General features: G+C 52.0%; 11 protein-coding genes across 11 annotated transcripts; 6 read left to right on the forward strand and 5 right to left on the reverse strand.

The window, feature by feature from the left end:
- Position 1: 1 nt before the first annotated feature.
- On the forward strand, positions 2–903 carry BD324DRAFT_97017 (hypothetical protein). The gene is made up of 2 exons (XM_022019291.1): positions 2–344; positions 400–903. Exons 1-2 carry the CDS (start codon positions 111–113, stop codon positions 847–849), a joined length of 684 nt encoding a protein of 227 aa, XP_021869613.1. The 5' UTR covers positions 2–110; the 3' UTR covers positions 850–903.
- Positions 904–1256: 353 nt separating this feature from the next.
- On the forward strand, positions 1257–2235 carry BD324DRAFT_632777 (hypothetical protein). The gene has a single exon (XM_022016558.1). The coding sequence runs from the start codon at positions 1440–1442 to the stop codon at positions 2184–2186; it is 747 nt and encodes a 248-aa protein (XP_021869614.1). The 5' UTR covers positions 1257–1439; the 3' UTR covers positions 2187–2235.
- Positions 2236–2418: 183 nt separating this feature from the next.
- BD324DRAFT_632786 (pyridine nucleotide-disulfide oxidoreductase-domain-containing protein) lies at positions 2419–4522 on the forward strand. Its single transcript, XM_022016559.1, has 12 exons — positions 2419–2615; positions 2670–2695; positions 2738–2884; positions 2943–3124; positions 3174–3238; positions 3289–3510; positions 3549–3664; positions 3711–3804; positions 3851–3969; positions 4013–4140; positions 4189–4244; positions 4304–4522. Exons 1-12 carry the CDS (start codon positions 2482–2484, stop codon positions 4428–4430), a joined length of 1416 nt encoding a protein of 471 aa, XP_021869615.1. The 5' UTR covers positions 2419–2481; the 3' UTR covers positions 4431–4522.
- Positions 4523–5577: 1055 nt separating this feature from the next.
- On the reverse strand, positions 5578–6000 carry BD324DRAFT_652555 (hypothetical protein; the record flags this gene model as incomplete). The annotated part of the gene is made up of 1 exon (XM_022018514.1): positions 5578–6000. One exon carries the CDS (start codon positions 5998–6000, stop codon positions 5578–5580), a length of 423 nt encoding a protein of 140 aa, XP_021869616.1.
- A 105-nt stretch (positions 6001–6105) lies between these two features.
- On the forward strand, positions 6106–7348 carry BD324DRAFT_632799 (hypothetical protein). Its single transcript, XM_022016560.1, has 5 exons — positions 6106–6603; positions 6653–6717; positions 6768–6917; positions 6970–7014; positions 7053–7348. The coding sequence occupies exons 1-5, from the start codon at positions 6529–6531 to the stop codon at positions 7279–7281; spliced, it is 564 nt and encodes a 187-aa protein (XP_021869617.1). The 5' UTR covers positions 6106–6528; the 3' UTR covers positions 7282–7348.
- BD324DRAFT_97990 (DHHC palmitoyltransferase-domain-containing protein) lies at positions 7293–9274 on the reverse strand. The gene is made up of 10 exons (XM_022019293.1): positions 8934–9274; positions 8544–8872; positions 8425–8485; positions 8361–8374; positions 8278–8315; positions 8136–8217; positions 8022–8082; positions 7857–7972; positions 7734–7807; positions 7293–7688 (listed from the first exon to the last, which is right to left on the reverse strand). The coding sequence occupies exons 1-10, from the start codon at positions 9076–9078 to the stop codon at positions 7415–7417; spliced, it is 1194 nt and encodes a 397-aa protein (XP_021869618.1). The 5' UTR covers positions 9079–9274; the 3' UTR covers positions 7293–7414.
- Positions 9275–9698: 424 nt separating this feature from the next.
- On the forward strand, positions 9699–11397 carry BD324DRAFT_582277 (hypothetical protein; the record flags this gene model as incomplete). Its single annotated transcript, XM_022013552.1, has 6 exons — positions 9699–9869; positions 9924–10347; positions 10403–10606; positions 10662–10737; positions 10778–11003; positions 11059–11397. 6 exons carry the CDS (start codon positions 9699–9701, stop codon positions 11395–11397), a joined length of 1440 nt encoding a protein of 479 aa, XP_021869619.1.
- An 89-nt stretch (positions 11398–11486) lies between these two features.
- BD324DRAFT_603566 (inorganic phosphate transporter Pho88) lies at positions 11487–12528 on the reverse strand. The gene is made up of 5 exons (XM_022013963.1): positions 12398–12528; positions 12217–12326; positions 12096–12152; positions 11927–12040; positions 11487–11861 (listed from the first exon to the last, which is right to left on the reverse strand). The coding sequence occupies exons 1-5, from the start codon at positions 12444–12446 to the stop codon at positions 11622–11624; spliced, it is 570 nt and encodes a 189-aa protein (XP_021869620.1). The 5' UTR covers positions 12447–12528; the 3' UTR covers positions 11487–11621.
- Positions 12529–12603: 75 nt separating this feature from the next.
- Positions 12604–13619, forward strand: BD324DRAFT_632812 (hypothetical protein). Its single transcript, XM_022016561.1, has 3 exons — positions 12604–12993; positions 13162–13361; positions 13417–13619. Exons 1-3 carry the CDS (start codon positions 12738–12740, stop codon positions 13495–13497), a joined length of 537 nt encoding a protein of 178 aa, XP_021869621.1. The 5' UTR covers positions 12604–12737; the 3' UTR covers positions 13498–13619.
- Positions 13620–14725, reverse strand: BD324DRAFT_632813 (hypothetical protein). The gene is made up of 2 exons (XM_022016562.1): positions 14038–14725; positions 13620–13977 (listed from the first exon to the last, which is right to left on the reverse strand). Exons 1-2 carry the CDS (start codon positions 14599–14601, stop codon positions 13684–13686), a joined length of 858 nt encoding a protein of 285 aa, XP_021869622.1. The 5' UTR covers positions 14602–14725; the 3' UTR covers positions 13620–13683.
- Positions 14723–17537, reverse strand: BD324DRAFT_632818 (hypothetical protein). Its single transcript, XM_022016563.1, has 9 exons — positions 17192–17537; positions 16991–17088; positions 16920–16940; positions 16786–16869; positions 15938–16741; positions 15638–15888; positions 15364–15596; positions 15140–15316; positions 14723–15089 (listed from the first exon to the last, which is right to left on the reverse strand). The coding sequence occupies exons 1-9, from the start codon at positions 17379–17381 to the stop codon at positions 14908–14910; spliced, it is 2040 nt and encodes a 679-aa protein (XP_021869623.1). The 5' UTR covers positions 17382–17537; the 3' UTR covers positions 14723–14907.
- Positions 17538–17577: the final 40 nt, after the last annotated feature.

The raw sequence follows: 17577 nt of genomic DNA on the forward strand, positions 1-17577 counted from the left end.
TTTTGGACACTTAAGAGGCCACTCAACTCGTCGACAGGGTCATCGCTTCCTTCTTTGGATATTCAACCCTCAGTATTCTGTTCTGTTTATGGACTGTTCACGCTCTGCACATGGAAACACCTTCGGGCTGGACACCACTTGTCCTGCGCTTCAATGACAGCGCGCTGCCTACTTTACCATGGCTAGCGGAGACCGCAAAATACAGTCTCCATCCATGCGGAGGGGAGACTCTCAAACACCTTGCATGGAACGGGGATTCAGTCTTGAAAGGTGCAGCAACACGAGCCTTGGTGAGATATCCGATCAACCGGAACCGCTCTGGCGTAGACAAAAACTGGATAAGTGTAAGCAATCTAAACAAAGATTGGGCGATCGCTAAAGCGATAATTTTATGTACAGATGTTTCGAGGCAGGGTCCTGTCGAACAACGTTTTCTCATATCTCGCCCTATCCTACGACTTGGTGAACGAAGAAACGGCAGCGACGATAGCTCAGAAACGTGCAGCCGATCTCTTCGGGGCCTATGTTGGAGCTAGCGATCTGAAGCGGGAATCTCACCAATCTCATGGGATGACAGAGTTTCTCCGCGAGCTCTTTAGCGAGGCCGTTTGGCCGGATCTGCAGCTACGATTCCCGGAGCAGGACGATGGCTCCCAGTGCTCGCCGGCCACTTCAGACGGAGAGATAGAGGAGCCAAAGAGGAAAGGCGTCAAATCCAGAGAGAAATGGAAGCGACTCCGCAAGCTTGTGGCTGAGCGATTCCCTGGTAGGGGTCCCCTCGGACAGAGCAGGCACGCCCTGAGGAGAGCAGGGCGAAGATTACGCGAGGCAGGCTACTGGAAGCATTAAGTTGGGGAGAAAGCTCCCGCTGGAGCACAGCTTGACGAATCATGCATTCCAACTTAGGGTGCCAGCCCCTCTGTCACTCTTGGCCACAGCAGACCTGTAGCACGGGAAGCTGACTAGTTCCAAGGGGAAGCCACACGACACAGTTTCGCAACTGGTTGGGAGGTACGCGACTGATTTTGGGTCAAATTTCCTTTTTGACTTTCGATCGTCCGCTGGTCTGAGTCTATCGTTTGACGTCATGAAGCCAGAGGACGCATCTTCGACCCCAAATCCTCATATCTTTTCAGGTCTGATCCAGCCTGCAGTGTTTGCATCTCAGCCATGGTCGCTACCCGAAGCAAAGGAAAGGCTGAGAAGCCTGCAGAGACAGGAGACAAGCGAAAGCATGACGAGGTGGAGGGTGCGAAGGACAATGTCAAGGACGAAAAAGGTGATGTTCTCGGAGGTGCTCGTTCAACGAATGCTGATCTCGATCAGCAAATGAGCAGCAAGATGAAAGAGAGCCTCCGTCCAAGACCACGAAAACGGAACCGTCTTCTGAGTCCAAGTCATCCCCTTTGGATTGGCTCTTATCCCAAGAAGCTTTCGACATGGCCAATCCCGAAATTCCCGAAGGTCACGGAGAGATCGACTGGGATCCATCGTCCCAGCGTAAGACCCCGCCCGATGCCGACGCCGGCAAACACTCAAGCTCTGATGATAAGATCCTACGCTACCCTCAATCCGCTCTGACTCCCTTTCAAAACTTGGTTTGCGCTTCGATCCTCTCCAAGCCATTGTCCCACAAGCTCGGGTTGAGGACAATTCAGACACTGCTCAACCCTCCATTCTCTCTCCGCACATGGAAGGACTTGGACGAAGCAGGGTTTGAGGGACGTAGAAAGGTCATGTGGGAGGCTCGTACACAGCACAAGGAGAAGACTGCTTCTCTGCTTGGTGATCTCTGTCAAGGCGTCAAGGATCTCTGTGGTGAAGACGAAAAGGATCTCTCTGAACTCTCGGGCGTGAGGGACCAAGTGAAAGACTTGAAAGATCCTAAGGAGGCTCAGGACAAAGTCGTCGATACTTTGACGGACATCAAGGGTATCGGACCCGGCGGAGCTGCCATCTTCTTGCGCCGGGCTCAAATCGACTGGCAGGAGGTTTTCCCGTTCGCCGATGACAGGAGCTTGAAGGCTGCAATGCAGTTCAAATTGATCAAGGAAGGAGAAGGAGCCAAAGAGCTCGCGGACACTGTTCAGGGGGATCGGAAGAAATACGTACGACTGGTCGACACCCTCGTAGGATTGGAGCTCGAGAAAAAGGTCGACGAGGCGCTCAAGGCGGCCGGTGTATAATTACCCCGTTCTCTCAGCAAAGTCCCATACATGTTTAGATGTATTCGATCTCTTATCTTGCTTGCTTAACGCTTCACGACCAGCTGCTTGCCCCCATGACTGCTATACGATGATCAGTCCAAGTCACCATAACCGCCCCTCCGACTCTGCCCGAATGCCTTGCGTCATAGCCACCAATCTTTCTTTTTGAACCAGCCGGAATACCCGGATGCGAAGCTAGATTAAGGTATATGTCCCAGTCAGCGCGGGAACCTCGTACATCTGCAGAATAACAACTCGACTTCTCTGGCTCTGAATGCTCAGTCGTATCAGAGTACGTCTGAGTGCCCTTGAGAGTATCGGCGCTCGGGCAGCATCAACTGCGAGCAGTTCCGGAAAGCAGCGGCTAGTGGTGCTCGGAAGCGGTTGGGCCGGCTTCAACGTCGCCCGGTGAGCCCTGTGCCTCTCTGAAACCCCAATGAAGCTGAGCTGTGTGTTGCTCAGTCAGGTGAATAAGAGCTTGTACGATGGTAAGTATGACTACGCAAGCAGTGACTGAGCTGTCACTTCAGTCACCGTCGTTTCACCCAATTCCTACTTTTCTTTTACGCCCTTTCTCGCCTCGACCGTGACTGGAACATTGGAGTACAGATGTGCCACTGAGCCCGTCAGAGGAATCAAGCACGTCAATTATGCTCAGGGGTGGGCGAACAACATAAGTCAGTGCATGATATATCCTGCGTCAGCCGCTCAGGCTGATATGGCTTTCTTGAACAGACTTTTCAAAGCGGACAGTGGAGATTGAACCGGCTCTGTCACCCACCAGGGATGCGACCTCGGACGATTTGAAAGCATCAAAGCAGTCCGTCCCCGTGGATAAACAGCATCCGTATGATCTGCCTTATGACAAGTTGGTCATTGCTGTAGGATGTTGGTCAGCTTCCTTCGGCATCAAAGGAGTGAGCTTGCTCATCTCCGAGCGCGATTCTGCTGACACTCTTCATACAGGTTACAGAATACGCCCACTTCCTGAAGGATGTCCGAGATGCCAGGGCGATCCGTAATAAGATCTTGTGAGTGAAAAGCTCCTCGAGGCGCATCTTCAAGGTCTGATCTTCCTCAGGGAGCGACTCGAACAGGCCCTCGTCCCAGGACGAACAGAAGCGGAACAACGAAACCTACTACAATTTTCGCTCGTTGGAGGAGGAGCTACGGGCGTAGAAGTCGCTGCCGAGCTACATGACTTTGTCCGTCAAGATGTGTATCGACTATATCCTCAGTTGAAAGACCTTGTCAATATTAGAGTCTACGACGTCGCACCTGGAATTTTGATGAACTTCGATGAGTAAGTCACGACCTTGATTCCCCAGTTGAATGGATCAGCACTCTTCGACGTTACGCCGAGAAGCGCTTTGCAAGAGAGGGCGTCGAAGTCCGACCGAACTCTACCATCAAGGAGGTGGGTCCTGACTGGCTAGAGCTCGAGGGGGGCAAGCGAGGTAAGCACAAGAGTCAGCTGACATGTGGTGGCTTACCATGCAACAGAACCCTTTGGACTGCTGGTTTGGTCCACAGGTCTAGCCTCCAATGCGTTTATAAAGTCGCTCAAGGGACTGAAGAAAGACGAGAAAACGGATTCGTACGTGCATGCCCTATGTACGGCGCCGACTCATACTTGCCCACAGCCTCATAGTCAATGGGCAACTGAATGTCTTCGATGAGCATGGACAGTCTATCCCCGATGTATCTGCTATAGGAGATAATGCTATGCCTCAGGGAGGTCGTTTGCCCGCCACAGCTCAAGGTCAGTCATTGCATCTTTCCCCTCCAGATACTGATCTTCTCAGTTGCCTCCCAAATGGCTAAATATATGGCTAAAACACTGGATGCCAGCGCGAAGGGTACCGAGATTGCAGCGATCAAGGAGTTCAAGTGGAAGAATAGAGGGAGTATGGTTCTCATCGGCGAGAATAGGGTAGGCTGAAGCGTCTCATGTTCCGTCTCAAAGCTGATCTCCCTGAAGGGCTTGCTTGATAGGTCGTCTCAGAGCATATCCGGTCCACGAAGTAGGCTAGCAGGGTGAGCAGCTTGTTCTTCCCATCTGCGCGAAGTCTTAATACAGCTTATACGGTGGCTAGATTCTCAGCATGGCTAGTGTGGAGATCATACTACATGACACTCGCTATGGGGTGGAGGAACAAGATCCTCATACCTATCTACTGGACACTGGCTATGTTCTTCGGGCGAGACGTCACGAGGTTTTGAATTGTGACCTGACACGACCTGGCTCGTGATCTTGATCACCTCTGTCAAGTGTAAATCCAAGGACCTCTGCATGTATTGCTAGATACTTTGTGCTCTCTGCTACACAACCCTGCTGTCTCTTCGTGCCTCCTTTAGGGATCGCCCCGGAGCCCGACTTCCCTGAGGACTGCTCATAAGGGATCTGATGGCTTGGACTCTAGTCGAATCCCCCACAGCAAGTAACCGATCAGTCGGTACAAGCAGCTTCTCATAAGGCGCTCCCTCCTGATACCAGCTGTTGTGCCCCTTGTCCTGCCCATGACCCGAATCGGTACGACCCCTTCGAATGCAACAACTGCGTCAATAGATGGAATGACAAAGAACAGTCATTCCGCGAGCATTGGCCTGCAATGCAGTCCTTATGAATCGCCTTGCTACCAGTGCCGACAGGCCAAGTACTCTACTGATTCTCATGGCGCTACAGCAAATCGTCTCACAGGGAGGAGACGTGGAGGACATCGAAGCGGCATCTGCACTGGAGCAGGGATCTCGCCGGTTTCACCTCACACCGCCAGAGCCGCTCTCGAAAACCTTACCTAGACCGAGACTTATCCCCGGCAATATGGCTACGCGAAATGGCAATTGGAGGATGTGGTGACTATGCATTATGTACGAACAGCCGTAACCCAAGCGATCCTTTGAGGCCAGTCGAGTCTTTGTCCGTGAACATCCTTTCTGCTGAAAGCTTTGACCAATAGCAGCATCAGCAAAGACCAGGCTGTTACAAATCCATCCACCCTCTCATCTCAGACGGGACAAATATCGCGTCCTCGTGAGTTCTGAGATTGACTGTGCACAAGTATCGAGGTTTGATGATCTCCAGGTGTCCCCATTTGCGCCACCTTCTTTCGAATTCGATAAGGATGACGGAGCTGTCATCCTTACACATGACGTTTGAACCGACTCTCGCTCTCGATATCGCTATCATGGGAGCGGTGGCGTACATACTATCGGGTGTACTGGGCAGAGGATTCACCATCACGAGACGAAAATAGCAGGAGGCGAGTCGATGAAGGTCCAATATTTCTCCAGACAAGTCATGGAAGGTCGAGGTCCATCGGATCATGTAGCTGGTTTAAGCACTCTGCGAGATGATGCCATGATATCTTTAATCCTGCCATTCTGGACCCTTTCGTACTCTGATAGGTCCCTTGAGGTTGTCCTTATCCTCCAAGTCTCGCACCTTTCCTCCTTGAGTCACTTGGACCTGGTCGATTTCCACGGCTTTCCAAACTTCGTCTCGGACAGAATCCATCAGGACCCGCCAGTCAGGGTATCGGGAGACATCGTCATTATGTAGCTTTCTAGCGATCTCAGAGGGGCATACGGTCGAATCCTTCGCTCGCGGACTCAGCAGAGCGTGCATGGCTTGCAAGATGTCGGTGGATTGACGTAGAGCTTGTCCCTCGTGATGATCACGTTCTGCTCCAGCGGTGTGCTTGACCTCGACAATTCTCTCGCGGTGCGGTTTTGCTTCAGAACATGACTCGCTCTCGTCCCTCTTCTTGCTACTCGACCTCGTTGTCACCATGTTGAAGGGTTTCCAAAGTACAACCTACCGGAGTTCAAGACGTCACAGGTAATAAAAACTCCGTTCTAGCGGATTTTCGGAAACTCGCTGGAATCCTTAGTTTACCATCCATTGAGATGTGTCAGAGTTGTACAGTAGATCCATATGCGATCAAGCTAGCGCATCTTGGAACATGGGGAGGACGGACGCGCCGCAATGTTGGCCCAACTTGCTAGTGCCGGAGGCTGATCAAAGTTCATGACGAGCATGCTCGAGGAGTCTGCGGGCGACTGACTTCTCTTCCATCACCTTTCTCACCTCAGGGGAACAAAACACACACACACACACACACTCACAGCTCTTCTTCTGCAGTGCCGAGACTCCCGTCAAGCGTCCACATACTCCCTCACTGAATCTTCTAGAGTCCGAAGAGCAGCAGTATTGTCTTCTTTCTCGACGTAGCGCCTGAAATCGCCCTTACTTGTGCTGAGTACCCCGGTGCCCGCTTACTCGTGTTTTGCAGGCAGCTTTGCGTGACATTTAGGCATCATGCGAGCTCTAGCGATCTCCTGTTACCTCTCTACGGCCATCTTGGGGGGAGCTCAGCTGATCACAACCACCTGGGTGAGCATCGCCGGTTTGCCTAGCTTGAAGGTTGACTTTAATCCCCAAGGCCGATCAATCGATCATAGGATTAGTGACGAGCGACGGCGCAGGGTATACCTGGACGGCGGTGATGTAGATCGAGTCTCTCTTCGCCACAATGATATCAGTCTGATACATTTAAGATCCACATTGGGACCAGCAGTACCTGAAACACTGGCAGCTGCTGCAGCTACGACTCCCGTGCAAGCAGCGGCGGCTGAGCCTCCGGCACCTACGTCCACTACGACGGCTTGGAATTCAGCGTACTACTATCAAAGTATGCCTTCGCCTCCGTGAGTCAGAGCCGTGCGGGCTCAACTTGGAGACTCACAGGTGATGACTCAGACCCGCTGGAACGCCCACTGTCACTGTCGTTCCTACCTCCGGACAGTGAGTCAATTCGACCAGCACGAGGCTGACGGGATCAGTGTGGCTGGCTTTGGCGAATACGAATCGTCCTTGCTTCACGCTCTGGGGAATCTCGGGACTGAAGCCGTCAAGGGCTTCACCTCTGCAGTCGGAGCTGAAGGCATCCCTGTACCGCATTTCCACTTCGGGGCAGCCCGTCACAGTGCGCCAATATCCATGACCGGGCTTCTCTCAGCCCTGGTTGTCTTGGGCTTGATTCCGATCTGGATTTCGTCCATCAGTTTGTGAACAGTTTAGATGCGGACAGAAAGATCGTGCAGACTCATTAGCGAGTTGTATAAATACAGAAAGAAAGACAGTACATGTATTCTACGGACACTGTATGTTATATCTAGATGCTCGGCCGCCATCCTATTCTAGCTTAATCCATCCAGCCGCCTCCGCCCTCTTCGTCATCTGTGAAGCTGCCATCATCACCCATAACGTACCGACTCCCAGCTTTGCCATTCTCCATGGTATTGGGTCCACCATTCATATGAGACGACACCAGGCCTTCCGCCAATTCAGGCGCATGTAAACTCTGAGCGGTATTCTCTACTGGCACGATAGCATCAGCAGGTAGAGCTCGACGAGGGAAAGACCATCCATTTGACGCCGGTGGGATGACAAGGGGCAACAGTAGGGTCCAACGGGAACTGAGAATCTCAGCAGGATTATACCACAGTTGAGAGGCCACTCACTACCCATTCACTCCTACGTTGAAGAACAGCTCGAGGTTTCGACGTCGACCGAGATCATAAGGATTTAAGTAGATCTGTATACAAGATCAGCTTGAAATCGATTATTGACAGAAGCGAACTCGCCATTCCCTCGCTTTTGGCTTTGCCTTCGAGCCATGAATTGTCATGAGATTCTATAGACGTTTCGTTTCGTGATACCATGAAAACATGCCATGTGCCGAGAACAGGGACAGCCACACCTGCGCCTTACGTCAGATCACGCCTGGCATTTGGGACTGGGAAGCTCACCCATCGCGATACAAAGTATGTATACAAGCGTGTAAGCCAATCTAGGGGTATAGTAGGTCCACTGCGTGTCCTTAAATCAGCGTGTACAAGGTTGAATACCTGACTAGCCCTCACGTTCGATTTGAACGAGAATGACTCCCACAGATTTGACAGACCTAGCGATGCGAAAACCCAACAACCCAAGGATAGCCAAAACCTACAAAGGATGGGTGAAACTTTCTTCAACTCGGACCCCTAAAGGTTGATCTCCGCTTACATGAAGAGAACGAAATGTCTTTGGTTGTACAGACCGACCTGCCAAGTCATCAGCGAGGAGAAGAAGTTTGACTAATCACTCACACAGCCATTGATCCCTTGAAAATTATTGTTAGCCCTGTTGAGCGTAGCAGCATGTCGCACTCACAAGGACAATGATGATCCATGAGAAGGACGCACCGTCGGCAGACAGAGCAATGGTGCGTCCGCTGAGAATTCGAGAATGAGCGCCGTGCCTAGCAGCCACTACCCTAAAGTTTTGCTGACCTCTGGCTTTGGCCCATCACATTTTCGACACCGTCTCACTCTCCTCCCTCGAGTGTCCATCCTCGCGTCATTCTCCTCCGCATGATGCCCCAATCGTCTGAAACCCCAAGTCTCGGCGCGGAAAAGGCTCCCTTCCTCCAACGTGAGCCACCGTTCCCTGGAGCTTTTTATGGGGTTCGGGGAGAGAGCAATGGCGCGAGGTGAGGGGAAGCCAGGGGGGACATGCGTCACGAGGTAGTACTGGACATAGAGATTGAGAGGGACCAAGACCAATATCGGACTCAGGAGGAATATGATTGACCACTGCAGACCCCGTCCGATGACATCGACTGAATCCCAAATAAGTTCAATTCGCCTAGGCAGAGCTCGACGCTGCGGCTTTGGACTCACAGAATGCGAAACCCCCCAAGCTGATTAGGACCCAGCATAGGAATATAAACACAGGTCCTGCAGCTCCAGTGAGCCAATCAGCAGCGTGCTCGACCCTCTTGAAGCATCTTATGACCAAGGCTGAACAGCCACGAAGGACTGGCATGTTGAAGCGTTGGCCTGGCGGACCGTCGCAGCTTGTGGCTGATGCAATAGAACACCCGCGAGTCCAATAGCTTTCTCGTCCCTCAGCTCATCATCTCTGATCGGCTGCTGATCCCTTGGTCGGACAGTAGAAAGGATGCGTGTCAAGAGTGTCAAGAGTCACAGATCAAGGAGCGCGAGTACTGCGTTCGGGGTCATTTTTGGCGCGCTGCGGTGATTCCGAGATTTTCAGAGGGAGAAGGGGGGCGTGGAATGATATAGTCTCTGTTCATTTCATATTTTGCCTGCCTTGATTCGCAATCTTGAAGCCAACTGGACGACTTCATCAGCTGCTAAAGGCTACGAATAGGTAGAGCTGGCTTGTCTTGTGATCCATGCGATATCGCAGGCACCATGGCAAACCCGACACCAGCCAGTGAAAACGCCAATGGGAATCACGTCGACCATGACGAGAATCATCGGCCTGATTCTCCATCAGCTCCAGCAGGTCCGTCCAGACTGACACCACCAGCATCACCCAACGCTCTCTCCTCCGCCCTTCAGTCTCCGCTGAGTCCTAGACCGGGAGATGGGATACCGGGATCAGCTAGAAATGTTAGATTGGAGCTGGCCAATGATGAAATGACTTCTCCGAGATCGTCCATGGATGTACAAGAACGGATGATTCAGCTAGAGACAGAGCTGGAGAACACCAAAGCGGAGAAAGAGACGCTGGGAGCTCAGTACAGGAGCCTCTTGAGCAAGCTCACAGGCATGAGGCAGAGTTTGGGCGAAAAGTTACGCGAAGACGCAGTGAGTCGCTCAATGTCTACTTGGACTTGGCTGATCTCATCCTCTCGCTTGTAGGAAGAGCTGGACCGGAGAGAAAACACTATCAATACATTGCATGCCGAAATCTCAGAGCTGCAGCAACACATTGAAACTTTGAAATCGGAGCTCGTCAATGTCAACCAGGAGTCTACGTCACTCCAAAACCAGCTGGCACAACTGAGATCTCAATCCGATTCATCCTCCTCGGATGTCCTCTCGCTCACGCGTGAGATGAGGGAGCTACGTGGAGAAATGGAGAGACTGCGTATAGAGAGGGAAGAATGGGAGGCAGAGGCTAGTCGAGAGAGAGAGAAGAGAGAACGGATGGAAGATGAAGTGAGGGCAATGGAGAAACGTGAAAGGGATGGACTACGAGAATTGGAGCGGGCCCGACAGGAATCAACGCAGGAAAAGGAAAGGGCTAGTAATCTACAGGACGTGCTCAGTGAATTTCAAGCTAGTGAGTGGGAACTGATCAAGAAAGCTGGGAGATTCCGCTAAACCTTATCTCACAGACAAAGATGGAGAGCTTCGACAAGCTACGGCGGAGCTGGAGGCACAGCTCAAATTAGCTGCAGCCTCTTTGTCCGAGTACAAGCTGCGAGCTGCCAATGCGGAGACTCGTTTGACGGAAGTAGGCAGCGACAAAACCAGATCTTCGGCGCTGGAGAAAGAGCTCAAGGAGAAGACGCAAATTATTGGCAAACTTCGGCACGATGGTGAGCTCAGATCTCAATGAGTGATGAGAGAAGCTGAAGTGCCTGTCTTTCTTAGCTGTGGTTAACAACGAGCATTTGACTGAAGCGTTGCGGAGACTGAGGAAAAACACTTCAGATACAAACGTCGACCGGTGAGTAGATCAGACATCGGTCTCGCGCTCACACGACCAGACGTCTTGTCACCAATATACTTCTCTCCTTCCTGACTGCCCCTCGATCCGACTCGAAGCGGTTTGAAATGCTTTCCATTCTTGCCACGATTCTCTCCTGGGACGACACAGAGCGGGAGAAGGCCGGACTGCAGAGAATAGATAAAGGCGCGCCAAGAGCAAAGGTGGAGAAAGGCAAAGCACGTCAAGGAGAGAAGAGTGCCGAGGACGCAGCTGCGCTCAACGAGGTACGTCGCGGACTACTCACTCGTCATTACCCAGTGTTCCTGACTTGTCTTGCAGTCTTTCAGCAACCTGTTCGTCGAATTCCTCCTCAAAGAAGCTTCACAGGGTCAACGTCATTCACCAACTTTGCCGGGTGGACCAGAGACACCGGGATCGCCTAACGAGCGCCTCTCCAGTCCGCCATGGTCCCCAGCGATTGCAGGTACACCTCCCCGTGCCGTGCGTCGATCTTCTTCTGCCTCCAACACATCCGTCCCGCCGTCAATCCTTGGGGAATTGTCCAACACATCGGGCTCAACCTACGAGACCTTGATGAGTAGTAATACGACACCGACCGAGAGGGGACCGGGTATGTTGCCTGCTCCTCTCAGTCGTAAAGCAAGCTACGGGAGATGATCGTGTATATCTCGGGAGAAGCATGCGCGGCGCACATGACGATGACGAAAAGCAATGAGCGCATGTCAAATTACACTTGAACGAATCATTATTGGATGCATAAGGGGGTTGGGTTTAAAGAGGGTGCACAGAAAATCGTTATCTCTTGACGCAATCTATGGCTCGTGATATGACCCTCGGATGACCGGAATGTGTGTCCGTAATCACCGTGTGAAGGGAGAGCTCTATTCGGATTTGTTGCCAGCCTTCTCCGCGGCCTTGATAGTCGCAGCGTCGGTTTGCGGACCAGCAGCGGCACCAGTGAGACTCTCCATGATTCCGGGGGCGGTCTTGAATGGTCGAGAGAGGGCTCCTTCGGGTTTAGATCCCCAGATGTGAAGTTTGGCAGGGTTGGACTCGAGGACACCCTTGATGGTCATCAGGCCCTGGATGAAGAGAGGCTGGGTGTATTTCATGTATCCGTGCTGTGTGAGGTCTAAGGTTAGTCGAGAGAGGAATTTTCCCTGTCAACACTGATGGATGTACTCACAAGGAATCCCATGAAAGCGATACCGAAGAAGAGACTTTTCATGGCTTTTCCAGTCTCTGCGAGATCATAATCTCTTACGGTGGTAGTCACCAATTCAGGCTTTGAGTCGGGGTTCTGAGCGATATCAGCACAGTCATTCGATACGTAGCTCGAAGCTGTTTCCACTGACCATGGGCGTTGCTGGGTTGACATATTTCAGCACTGTCAAATCATTCTTTTTCCGAATCTGCCATGACGGAGAGATGAGCTCATGTGCACACGACCCGTCAAGTTATGTCGCTGCAACTCACGATCAAGGTGATGGCAAAGTAGATGAGGAACGAGACAACCTGGGCGGTGACATAACCTCCTCTCAGATATGTCAAGTATTGAGGATCATCCAGTGGAAGCTTTCGGGCCACTGGGCAGATGGTGGAGTCAGTCAAAGATGCCGAGGACGTCATTGGGTCACTGAAAGTTGTTGAGACTCACCTTGCATGGCTCCGATGGAGATGACGAGGTTAGAAACAGCGGGGTTCATGTTGACTGAAGCTGTAGGACGGGATCTGAGGTGGTCCAAAAGTGGATGCAAGAGAGTGATGTATATGAGATGAGATTGTTCTAGCATCCCAACCAAGGATCAGCCGGGAGTGGCATTAAAACCCCGGCTCACGGTCAATGAAACAAGGTGTGCCACACTGATGATAACGCCGGATAACGCCGACCCTCGCTCATATCGGCACCTTCCGGACTTTTCACAGCAGAAGCTCATGATCAAGTAGTAATAGGGCAAGCAACGACTTCAAAGGTCGCTGGATCATCTCTGCTCATCATGCGTCACGCTCTCAAGCCATTGAGGCAGGTCAGACTAGCTGGAAGACGCTTCAACTCCTCCACTCCCTCTTCGTCGTCCTCCTCCTCCGCGTCCTCCAGCTCGTCTGCGGCCTCTTCATCTGCTAGCGCTGCTTCCTCAAATGCTCAAGTCCAAAAGGCTGTAGACTCGGCTCAAAAGGTTCTCAACCAAGGCACTGCGACTCTTCAGAGAATCGCTGGACCCATTGGTGACCGTGTAGGAGGTGCCTTAGGAGGTGAGTGAACCGTGTGCTTGTAGGATGGTGCTGATTGATTGTCAACTTTTCCCTTGCAACTCGTCATGACTTGGTCGTTGCCTAAACTCTGCGTCTTTCGTCTTACAAAATCCCAATTTTGGACCTCTCGTGACCATTTCCTCGCTCGAACACCCTTTGATCTGCCAGCCTACCGCGAGCCCATCGTTTTCAACTTCAAAGTCTTCACCTCTATTCTACGACAGGTCTACCAGGTCGAAAAACTTGCTTTCCCTACTGAGCTCAGCGCTTGGACTCGAGCATATGCTCAGATCTGGTCAAAAGCAATCAGCGCAGACTTTTGGCTCAGTCTGTTTACAAAGGGTGGATTGGCTGGTGTAGCTGTCGCTGTGAGTCGTCTTTTAAAAACAGATCTAGCGTTCTATATTGACACCTTCTTTGCAGGTTCTTGAAGCGTATGGGATCTTCAGCATTGGCGAGATCATTGGACGGCGTCATTTGATAGGATACAAGCTCAAGGAGTAGATCCTCGAGATGATGAGTTGCGTTCGAGGAGGTACAATGCGCTCAAAAATGGTGGAAGCTCCTCTGCTTCCGGGAACTCCTTTTAGATGCTTTGGAGCCGGCACTACATGCATTGAAGGCATTATCGGTATGAACGTTACTGCTGTCGAGCTACGGTACTGCTGCGAGTGACCTGAAATGTACGCCCTACCACAGTCGACGACTGTCATATGTTGCGCGTGTCTCGAAGAAACTAGACACCTGTTCCTCGGCTTCTGGAGCCCTCTTGATTTTCAGCTTTGATTGGCCCGTCCATAGCTCTTCGAGATCCCAGTGTTCTCTTCCCTCTGCAGTGAAGAGATTGATACAGAGTTTCCGATTGGGCAGACATATAAGAGACCAATCTGAGTCTTCAGGAATTCTAGGAAATTTGCCAGACGATCGTCGATCATTCGAGTTGGAAAATGTCTCGACCTTTCCGATTGAGGGATTGTCTCGGAGCTAAAGAAAGTATCGCAGGCTCAGCGGGATGACTAGTCGACCACTATCACGTCAACTAACCCATCGACGGACCGCTCGGTCTGCTCTACCGACCACTCCTTTACCTGTTCCCTTGACCACACCAGCGACGACCCAATCCCATAGAGGTCCAGGCGATCCTTCCCCTCTGATCTCCTCGTCTGGCCGCACCGAGGGGGATCGGATAGTAGGCATGAACACCACCGTATGACTTTCCAAGACTTCTGCCGCTTGTTCGGAAGTCATGAAGTCGTGTAAGGGCCTCAACCAGTCTGGGGCCGAGGGATCGAGAGGTTGAATAGGTTGAACTTCTGAATCGGATGTAGTGCGAGATGGATCGAATGTTGTGAAAACAGGTTGTCGACGAGACGATGATTCTGGAGCACTGGATCGAGACGGTGATGGCTCGTCTTCAAGATACCATGCTTGTGATCTGGCCTCTTCTACCGATCGGGGAGGCCTGGTCGATTCTGAGCTCGATGCGCTCGACTTAGGTCTCGTCACCCATAAGGAGCTGGACGAACTCAAGGGTCTGGCCCAGTAGATTTGGGACGCCCGACTTTCGAAAGAAGTCTTATTGATGGCTCGCAGCGCCGTCTTGAGCATGATTGTCGATTCGAATGAGATTATGATGTTCAGTGAGAGGTCCGGCAGCGAAGAACTGGAGCAACGAACCTGCAAATTTACGCAAACAGGATTCTCCGTTGTAACGGATATCCGACTAGTTGGGCGTATCATTTGGATGTCATGACTCGGGATTCGTGATGAACAGTGAGGTGATTTCGGTACGGTATCTGACAGAATATGTACTCCTTTCCGGCGCTCTTTCGCATCCTCACATTCCTCTTCTCATCACGGTCGCGCCTTTCTTCGGCTTGACGCGGTAGCGGAGCGCTTCGCACTGAGTCTGCCTCACTGGCTGGCACCAGCTCCATTCGTTGATTCTCTCATCGCGACGTCGCCATCCGTCACGCCTCCGTTCGCAGCGGCGGTATTTGTGGTTGCCACGGCTGGATTGACCAATCGCATGTAGAACTTCCTCATCTGATTCTCGGCAAGCTTGTTGGACTGGGTGACAATGGTGAAGAGATCCTCTGTGGAGGACGTCAACAAAGTTTCAAATTCAGGGTTAGATATTACTCACCCTTCCACCTTTCAGACTTGCTCTCAACTGTCGATCCAGGTTTGAGTCCGGCCAAGGCTTGTGCGACATCACCCGGGGGCGTTCGAGTTCTGTTGGACTCATTCGACAAGGATGTAGAGGTAAACCATTTCTGTGTCGTAGGTTCTAGCAAATCGTGATATATACGCCCAGCGACGTCTTCCACCATGTCAATGCGTGATACGTGTGCCAAGGACCCCACTTACCCATGATATCCACAGTGACCTCTGAGCCAGCGTCATTCAATTGATGATAGGAGTAGCCTTTCGCAGCGGGATGCGTCAAGGTCAGAGATTCCTCTGTGCCATTCTGGGCAATGACCCATGTGGCTGGCTTGTCACTCTGATAGTTGACAACCTCAAAGACATCTCCATACAGCAAGCACCGCCATGAGTGCTGTTCCGGAGTTGAATCTGGCGATATCTCCAAAGTGATCATCCTGGATCGTTGTGAGACCTTCGTGTTAAGCGATGAACTCACCTGATCTTGAACATGACCGCTCTGCCCAAAGCTCCTGCTTCAGAAGGTTCTCCCAGATCTTCCGAGGGCAAGTCGCCACGCTTCCGCTTCAACCTGACCATATCCTCCAGCCACAATCTCTCTCCGCCCCACCAGAGACCCTGATACAATGTCTTCCGCTGAGCAGTAATCGCTTGCAGATCCTCTGGATTGATGTCCGCTCCAGGTATCAGGTCAATCTTGTCCGTCTGAGTCCAGCAGTTGGTGATGTTCTGATCGTATTTCAGCTTCTTCTCAGTATCAAAACAAGCTCCGACTGACCACTGCAATCTTCAGACCCAAAGACAAGCGGAATGCAGCCAAATCCCATGCCAGCGGTTTCTCCTTGAATCCCCACCTCTGTGCCCAATTGTTCCTCCATCGCTCGTCCCAGCCTTGCTCATCAGTCGGCATGCTGACACCATTCAGCTTGTCCTGCTCCAATTCCTTAGCTACACCTTCTTGCAGAATCCTCGTCCCTTCCTTCCCCAGCATATCCCAGCCTTTCGGTCCGCCCAGCAGCTCTTTCCCCATAGCCCACGGTAATAGGTTGTCACTGGTCTCCACGACCTCACTAGCTGGGTTGAACAGACCAAGCGGTCTCACATGATATTCGTATGTGTAAGTGGTTCGAGCTGTTTGCAAAGCCTCAGGGACTTTGCCGCCTACGATTGACCACGCTGTTGACAAAGACGCACCCGCAACATTCGCTGCGGATGGATCCGATCTCGCCTTGGTGACAATGTTGGCTACGAGACCCGGCCAGTGAGTGATAGGTGGAAGGGAAGTTTTGGAGGAGGAGGTGGACGAAGCGGAGGCGGGCGGATTGATGGTCTGTACTCTGAACCAAACGAGCTCTCCTTTGCGGAATCGTCGATGAGTCTTCATGTCTAATGCTCGCTCAGGTATGATTCCGCTTTTGCCGTCAAATTCATCGTCTACTGGGTCCGTGGCCGCCTTTTTCTGCCTCTTGGTCGGTGACGCTCCTCCCGCAGGTCGCTTGACACCAGCAGTGGGTGTGCCTGTGCCATGACCCGCTTTCTTCGCCTTGGCTGCTTCCGATGAATTGTTATAGATACATGCGCACTTTTGTGATTTCAGCATCCCTTGTAGTCAGTTCGCCTACTCACCGTAGTATGATCCCCAAGTGGTTTAGAGGTGTCCATCAGCCAAAGCACATGAGGCTGGAATTCGTTCGTACTTCGGAACTGTCTCTGAAATACAAGTCAGTAGCGCTTCGCGACGATGACACGCTCCGACCAACCCTGCCAATGTGCGGGCATCCCTGGGTGATGAATTTAGCAACCAGCTTGGCGACTGACAGGTATTGCTCACTCTCAGGTAAGTGTCTACACGCTCTCCTCCACCCGGCTGCGGCTTGTGATGCTCAAATAAGGCGTATCCAGGCGGTAATGGCATGCGGTACGAAGCGGCTGCCAAAGCCGTCAGCAAGGACCAAATGCAGGGACGGAAGCCGTCGGTGAATGTGCCACCAAGAATGCTTGACGAATGCCGACCGGACTCTGAATCACTCACCCTTGATTCCAAGCTTATCGGCAACGAGCTTGCCAATCTTCGCCTCGTACAACTCGATCTTGTCATGAGGGGCCTCACACTTCTTCCACCAATTGCTACTGGTCGACGGTTTAAGCTCGTCTCCTGATGGCCAGGTGGTTTGGTCCCCATCAGACCGCGGCCATTCGAGTCCAGGCGTATAGCTCGGCATATTGAGCTGGCAGGACAAGTGATCTCCTCTGAGCTCTAGCTGCAGATGCTCGCCTACGCTACGGGCAGAGTTGTCAATGACTATTAGGGATAGATGAGTGTCAGATCGCGTCCAGAGGTGTTGCCAGGCACAAGGATCTTTGGGATAAAATCCGAGGAAAATAGGGTCAACCCAATATTCAAGATCTCGGTTGGAC

Source organism: Kockovaella imperatae, assembly GCF_002102565.1.
Source record: "Kockovaella imperatae strain NRRL Y-17943 chromosome Unknown BD324scaffold_11, whole genome shotgun sequence".
In the NCBI taxonomy this organism is placed as follows: domain Eukaryota; kingdom Fungi; phylum Basidiomycota; class Tremellomycetes; order Tremellales; family Cuniculitremaceae; genus Kockovaella; species Kockovaella imperatae.

Coding starts and splice junctions, on each gene's coding strand:
- BD324DRAFT_97017 (XM_022019291.1), top strand. CDS start 111: ATGGAAACACCTTCGGGCTGGACACCACTTGTCCTGCGCTTCAATGAC. Junction 345..399: donor TAGACAAAAACTGGATAAGT/GTAAGCAATCTA, acceptor TTTTATGTACAG/ATGTTTCGAGGCAGGGTCCT.
- BD324DRAFT_632777 (XM_022016558.1), top strand. CDS start 1,440: ATGGCCAATCCCGAAATTCCCGAAGGTCACGGAGAGATCGACTGGGAT.
- BD324DRAFT_632786 (XM_022016559.1), top strand. CDS start 2,482: ATGCTCAGTCGTATCAGAGTACGTCTGAGTGCCCTTGAGAGTATCGGC. Junction 4,141..4,188: donor TTCTCATCGGCGAGAATAGG/GTAGGCTGAAGC, acceptor ATCTCCCTGAAG/GGCTTGCTTGATAGGTCGTC. Junction 4,245..4,303: donor CCACGAAGTAGGCTAGCAGG/GTGAGCAGCTTG, acceptor TACGGTGGCTAG/ATTCTCAGCATGGCTAGTGT.
- BD324DRAFT_632799 (XM_022016560.1), top strand. CDS start 6,529: ATGCGAGCTCTAGCGATCTCCTGTTACCTCTCTACGGCCATCTTGGGG. Junction 6,604..6,652: donor AGCTGATCACAACCACCTGG/GTGAGCATCGCC, acceptor TTAATCCCCAAG/GCCGATCAATCGATCATAGG. Junction 6,718..6,767: donor TATACCTGGACGGCGGTGAT/GTAGATCGAGTC, acceptor GATACATTTAAG/ATCCACATTGGGACCAGCAG.
- BD324DRAFT_97990 (XM_022019293.1), bottom strand. CDS start 9,078: ATGCCAGTCCTTCGTGGCTGTTCAGCCTTGGTCATAAGATGCTTCAAG. Junction 8,873..8,933: donor CTTGGGGGGTTTCGCATTCT/GTGAGTCCAAAG, acceptor TTTGGGATTCAG/TCGATGTCATCGGACGGGGT. Junction 7,808..7,856: donor AAGCCAAAAGCGAGGGAATG/GCGAGTTCGCTT, acceptor TCTTGTATACAG/ATCTACTTAAATCCTTATGA.
- BD324DRAFT_603566 (XM_022013963.1), bottom strand. CDS start 12,446: ATGAACCCCGCTGTTTCTAACCTCGTCATCTCCATCGGAGCCATGCAA. Junction 12,327..12,397: donor CTCCATCGGAGCCATGCAAG/GTGAGTCTCAAC, acceptor CCATCTGCCCAG/TGGCCCGAAAGCTTCCACTG. Junction 11,862..11,926: donor TCGCTTTCATGGGATTCCTT/GTGAGTACATCC, acceptor GACCTCACACAG/CACGGATACATGAAATACAC.
- BD324DRAFT_632812 (XM_022016561.1), top strand. CDS start 12,738: ATGCGTCACGCTCTCAAGCCATTGAGGCAGGTCAGACTAGCTGGAAGA. Junction 12,994..13,161: donor TGTAGGAGGTGCCTTAGGAG/GTGAGTGAACCG, acceptor TTGATCTGCCAG/CCTACCGCGAGCCCATCGTT. Junction 13,362..13,416: donor TGGCTGGTGTAGCTGTCGCT/GTGAGTCGTCTT, acceptor CCTTCTTTGCAG/GTTCTTGAAGCGTATGGGAT.
- BD324DRAFT_632813 (XM_022016562.1), bottom strand. CDS start 14,601: ATGCTCAAGACGGCGCTGCGAGCCATCAATAAGACTTCTTTCGAAAGT. Junction 13,978..14,037: donor ACCGAGCGGTCCGTCGATGG/GTTAGTTGACGT, acceptor TACTTTCTTTAG/CTCCGAGACAATCCCTCAAT.
- BD324DRAFT_632818 (XM_022016563.1), bottom strand. CDS start 17,381: ATGCCGAGCTATACGCCTGGACTCGAATGGCCGCGGTCTGATGGGGAC. Junction 16,941..16,990: donor GTGTAGACACTTACCTGAGA/GTGAGCAATACC, acceptor TTCATCACCCAG/GGATGCCCGCACATTGGCAG. Junction 15,889..15,937: donor TGGGTCTGAAGATTGCAGTG/GTCAGTCGGAGC, acceptor AAATACGATCAG/AACATCACCAACTGCTGGAC.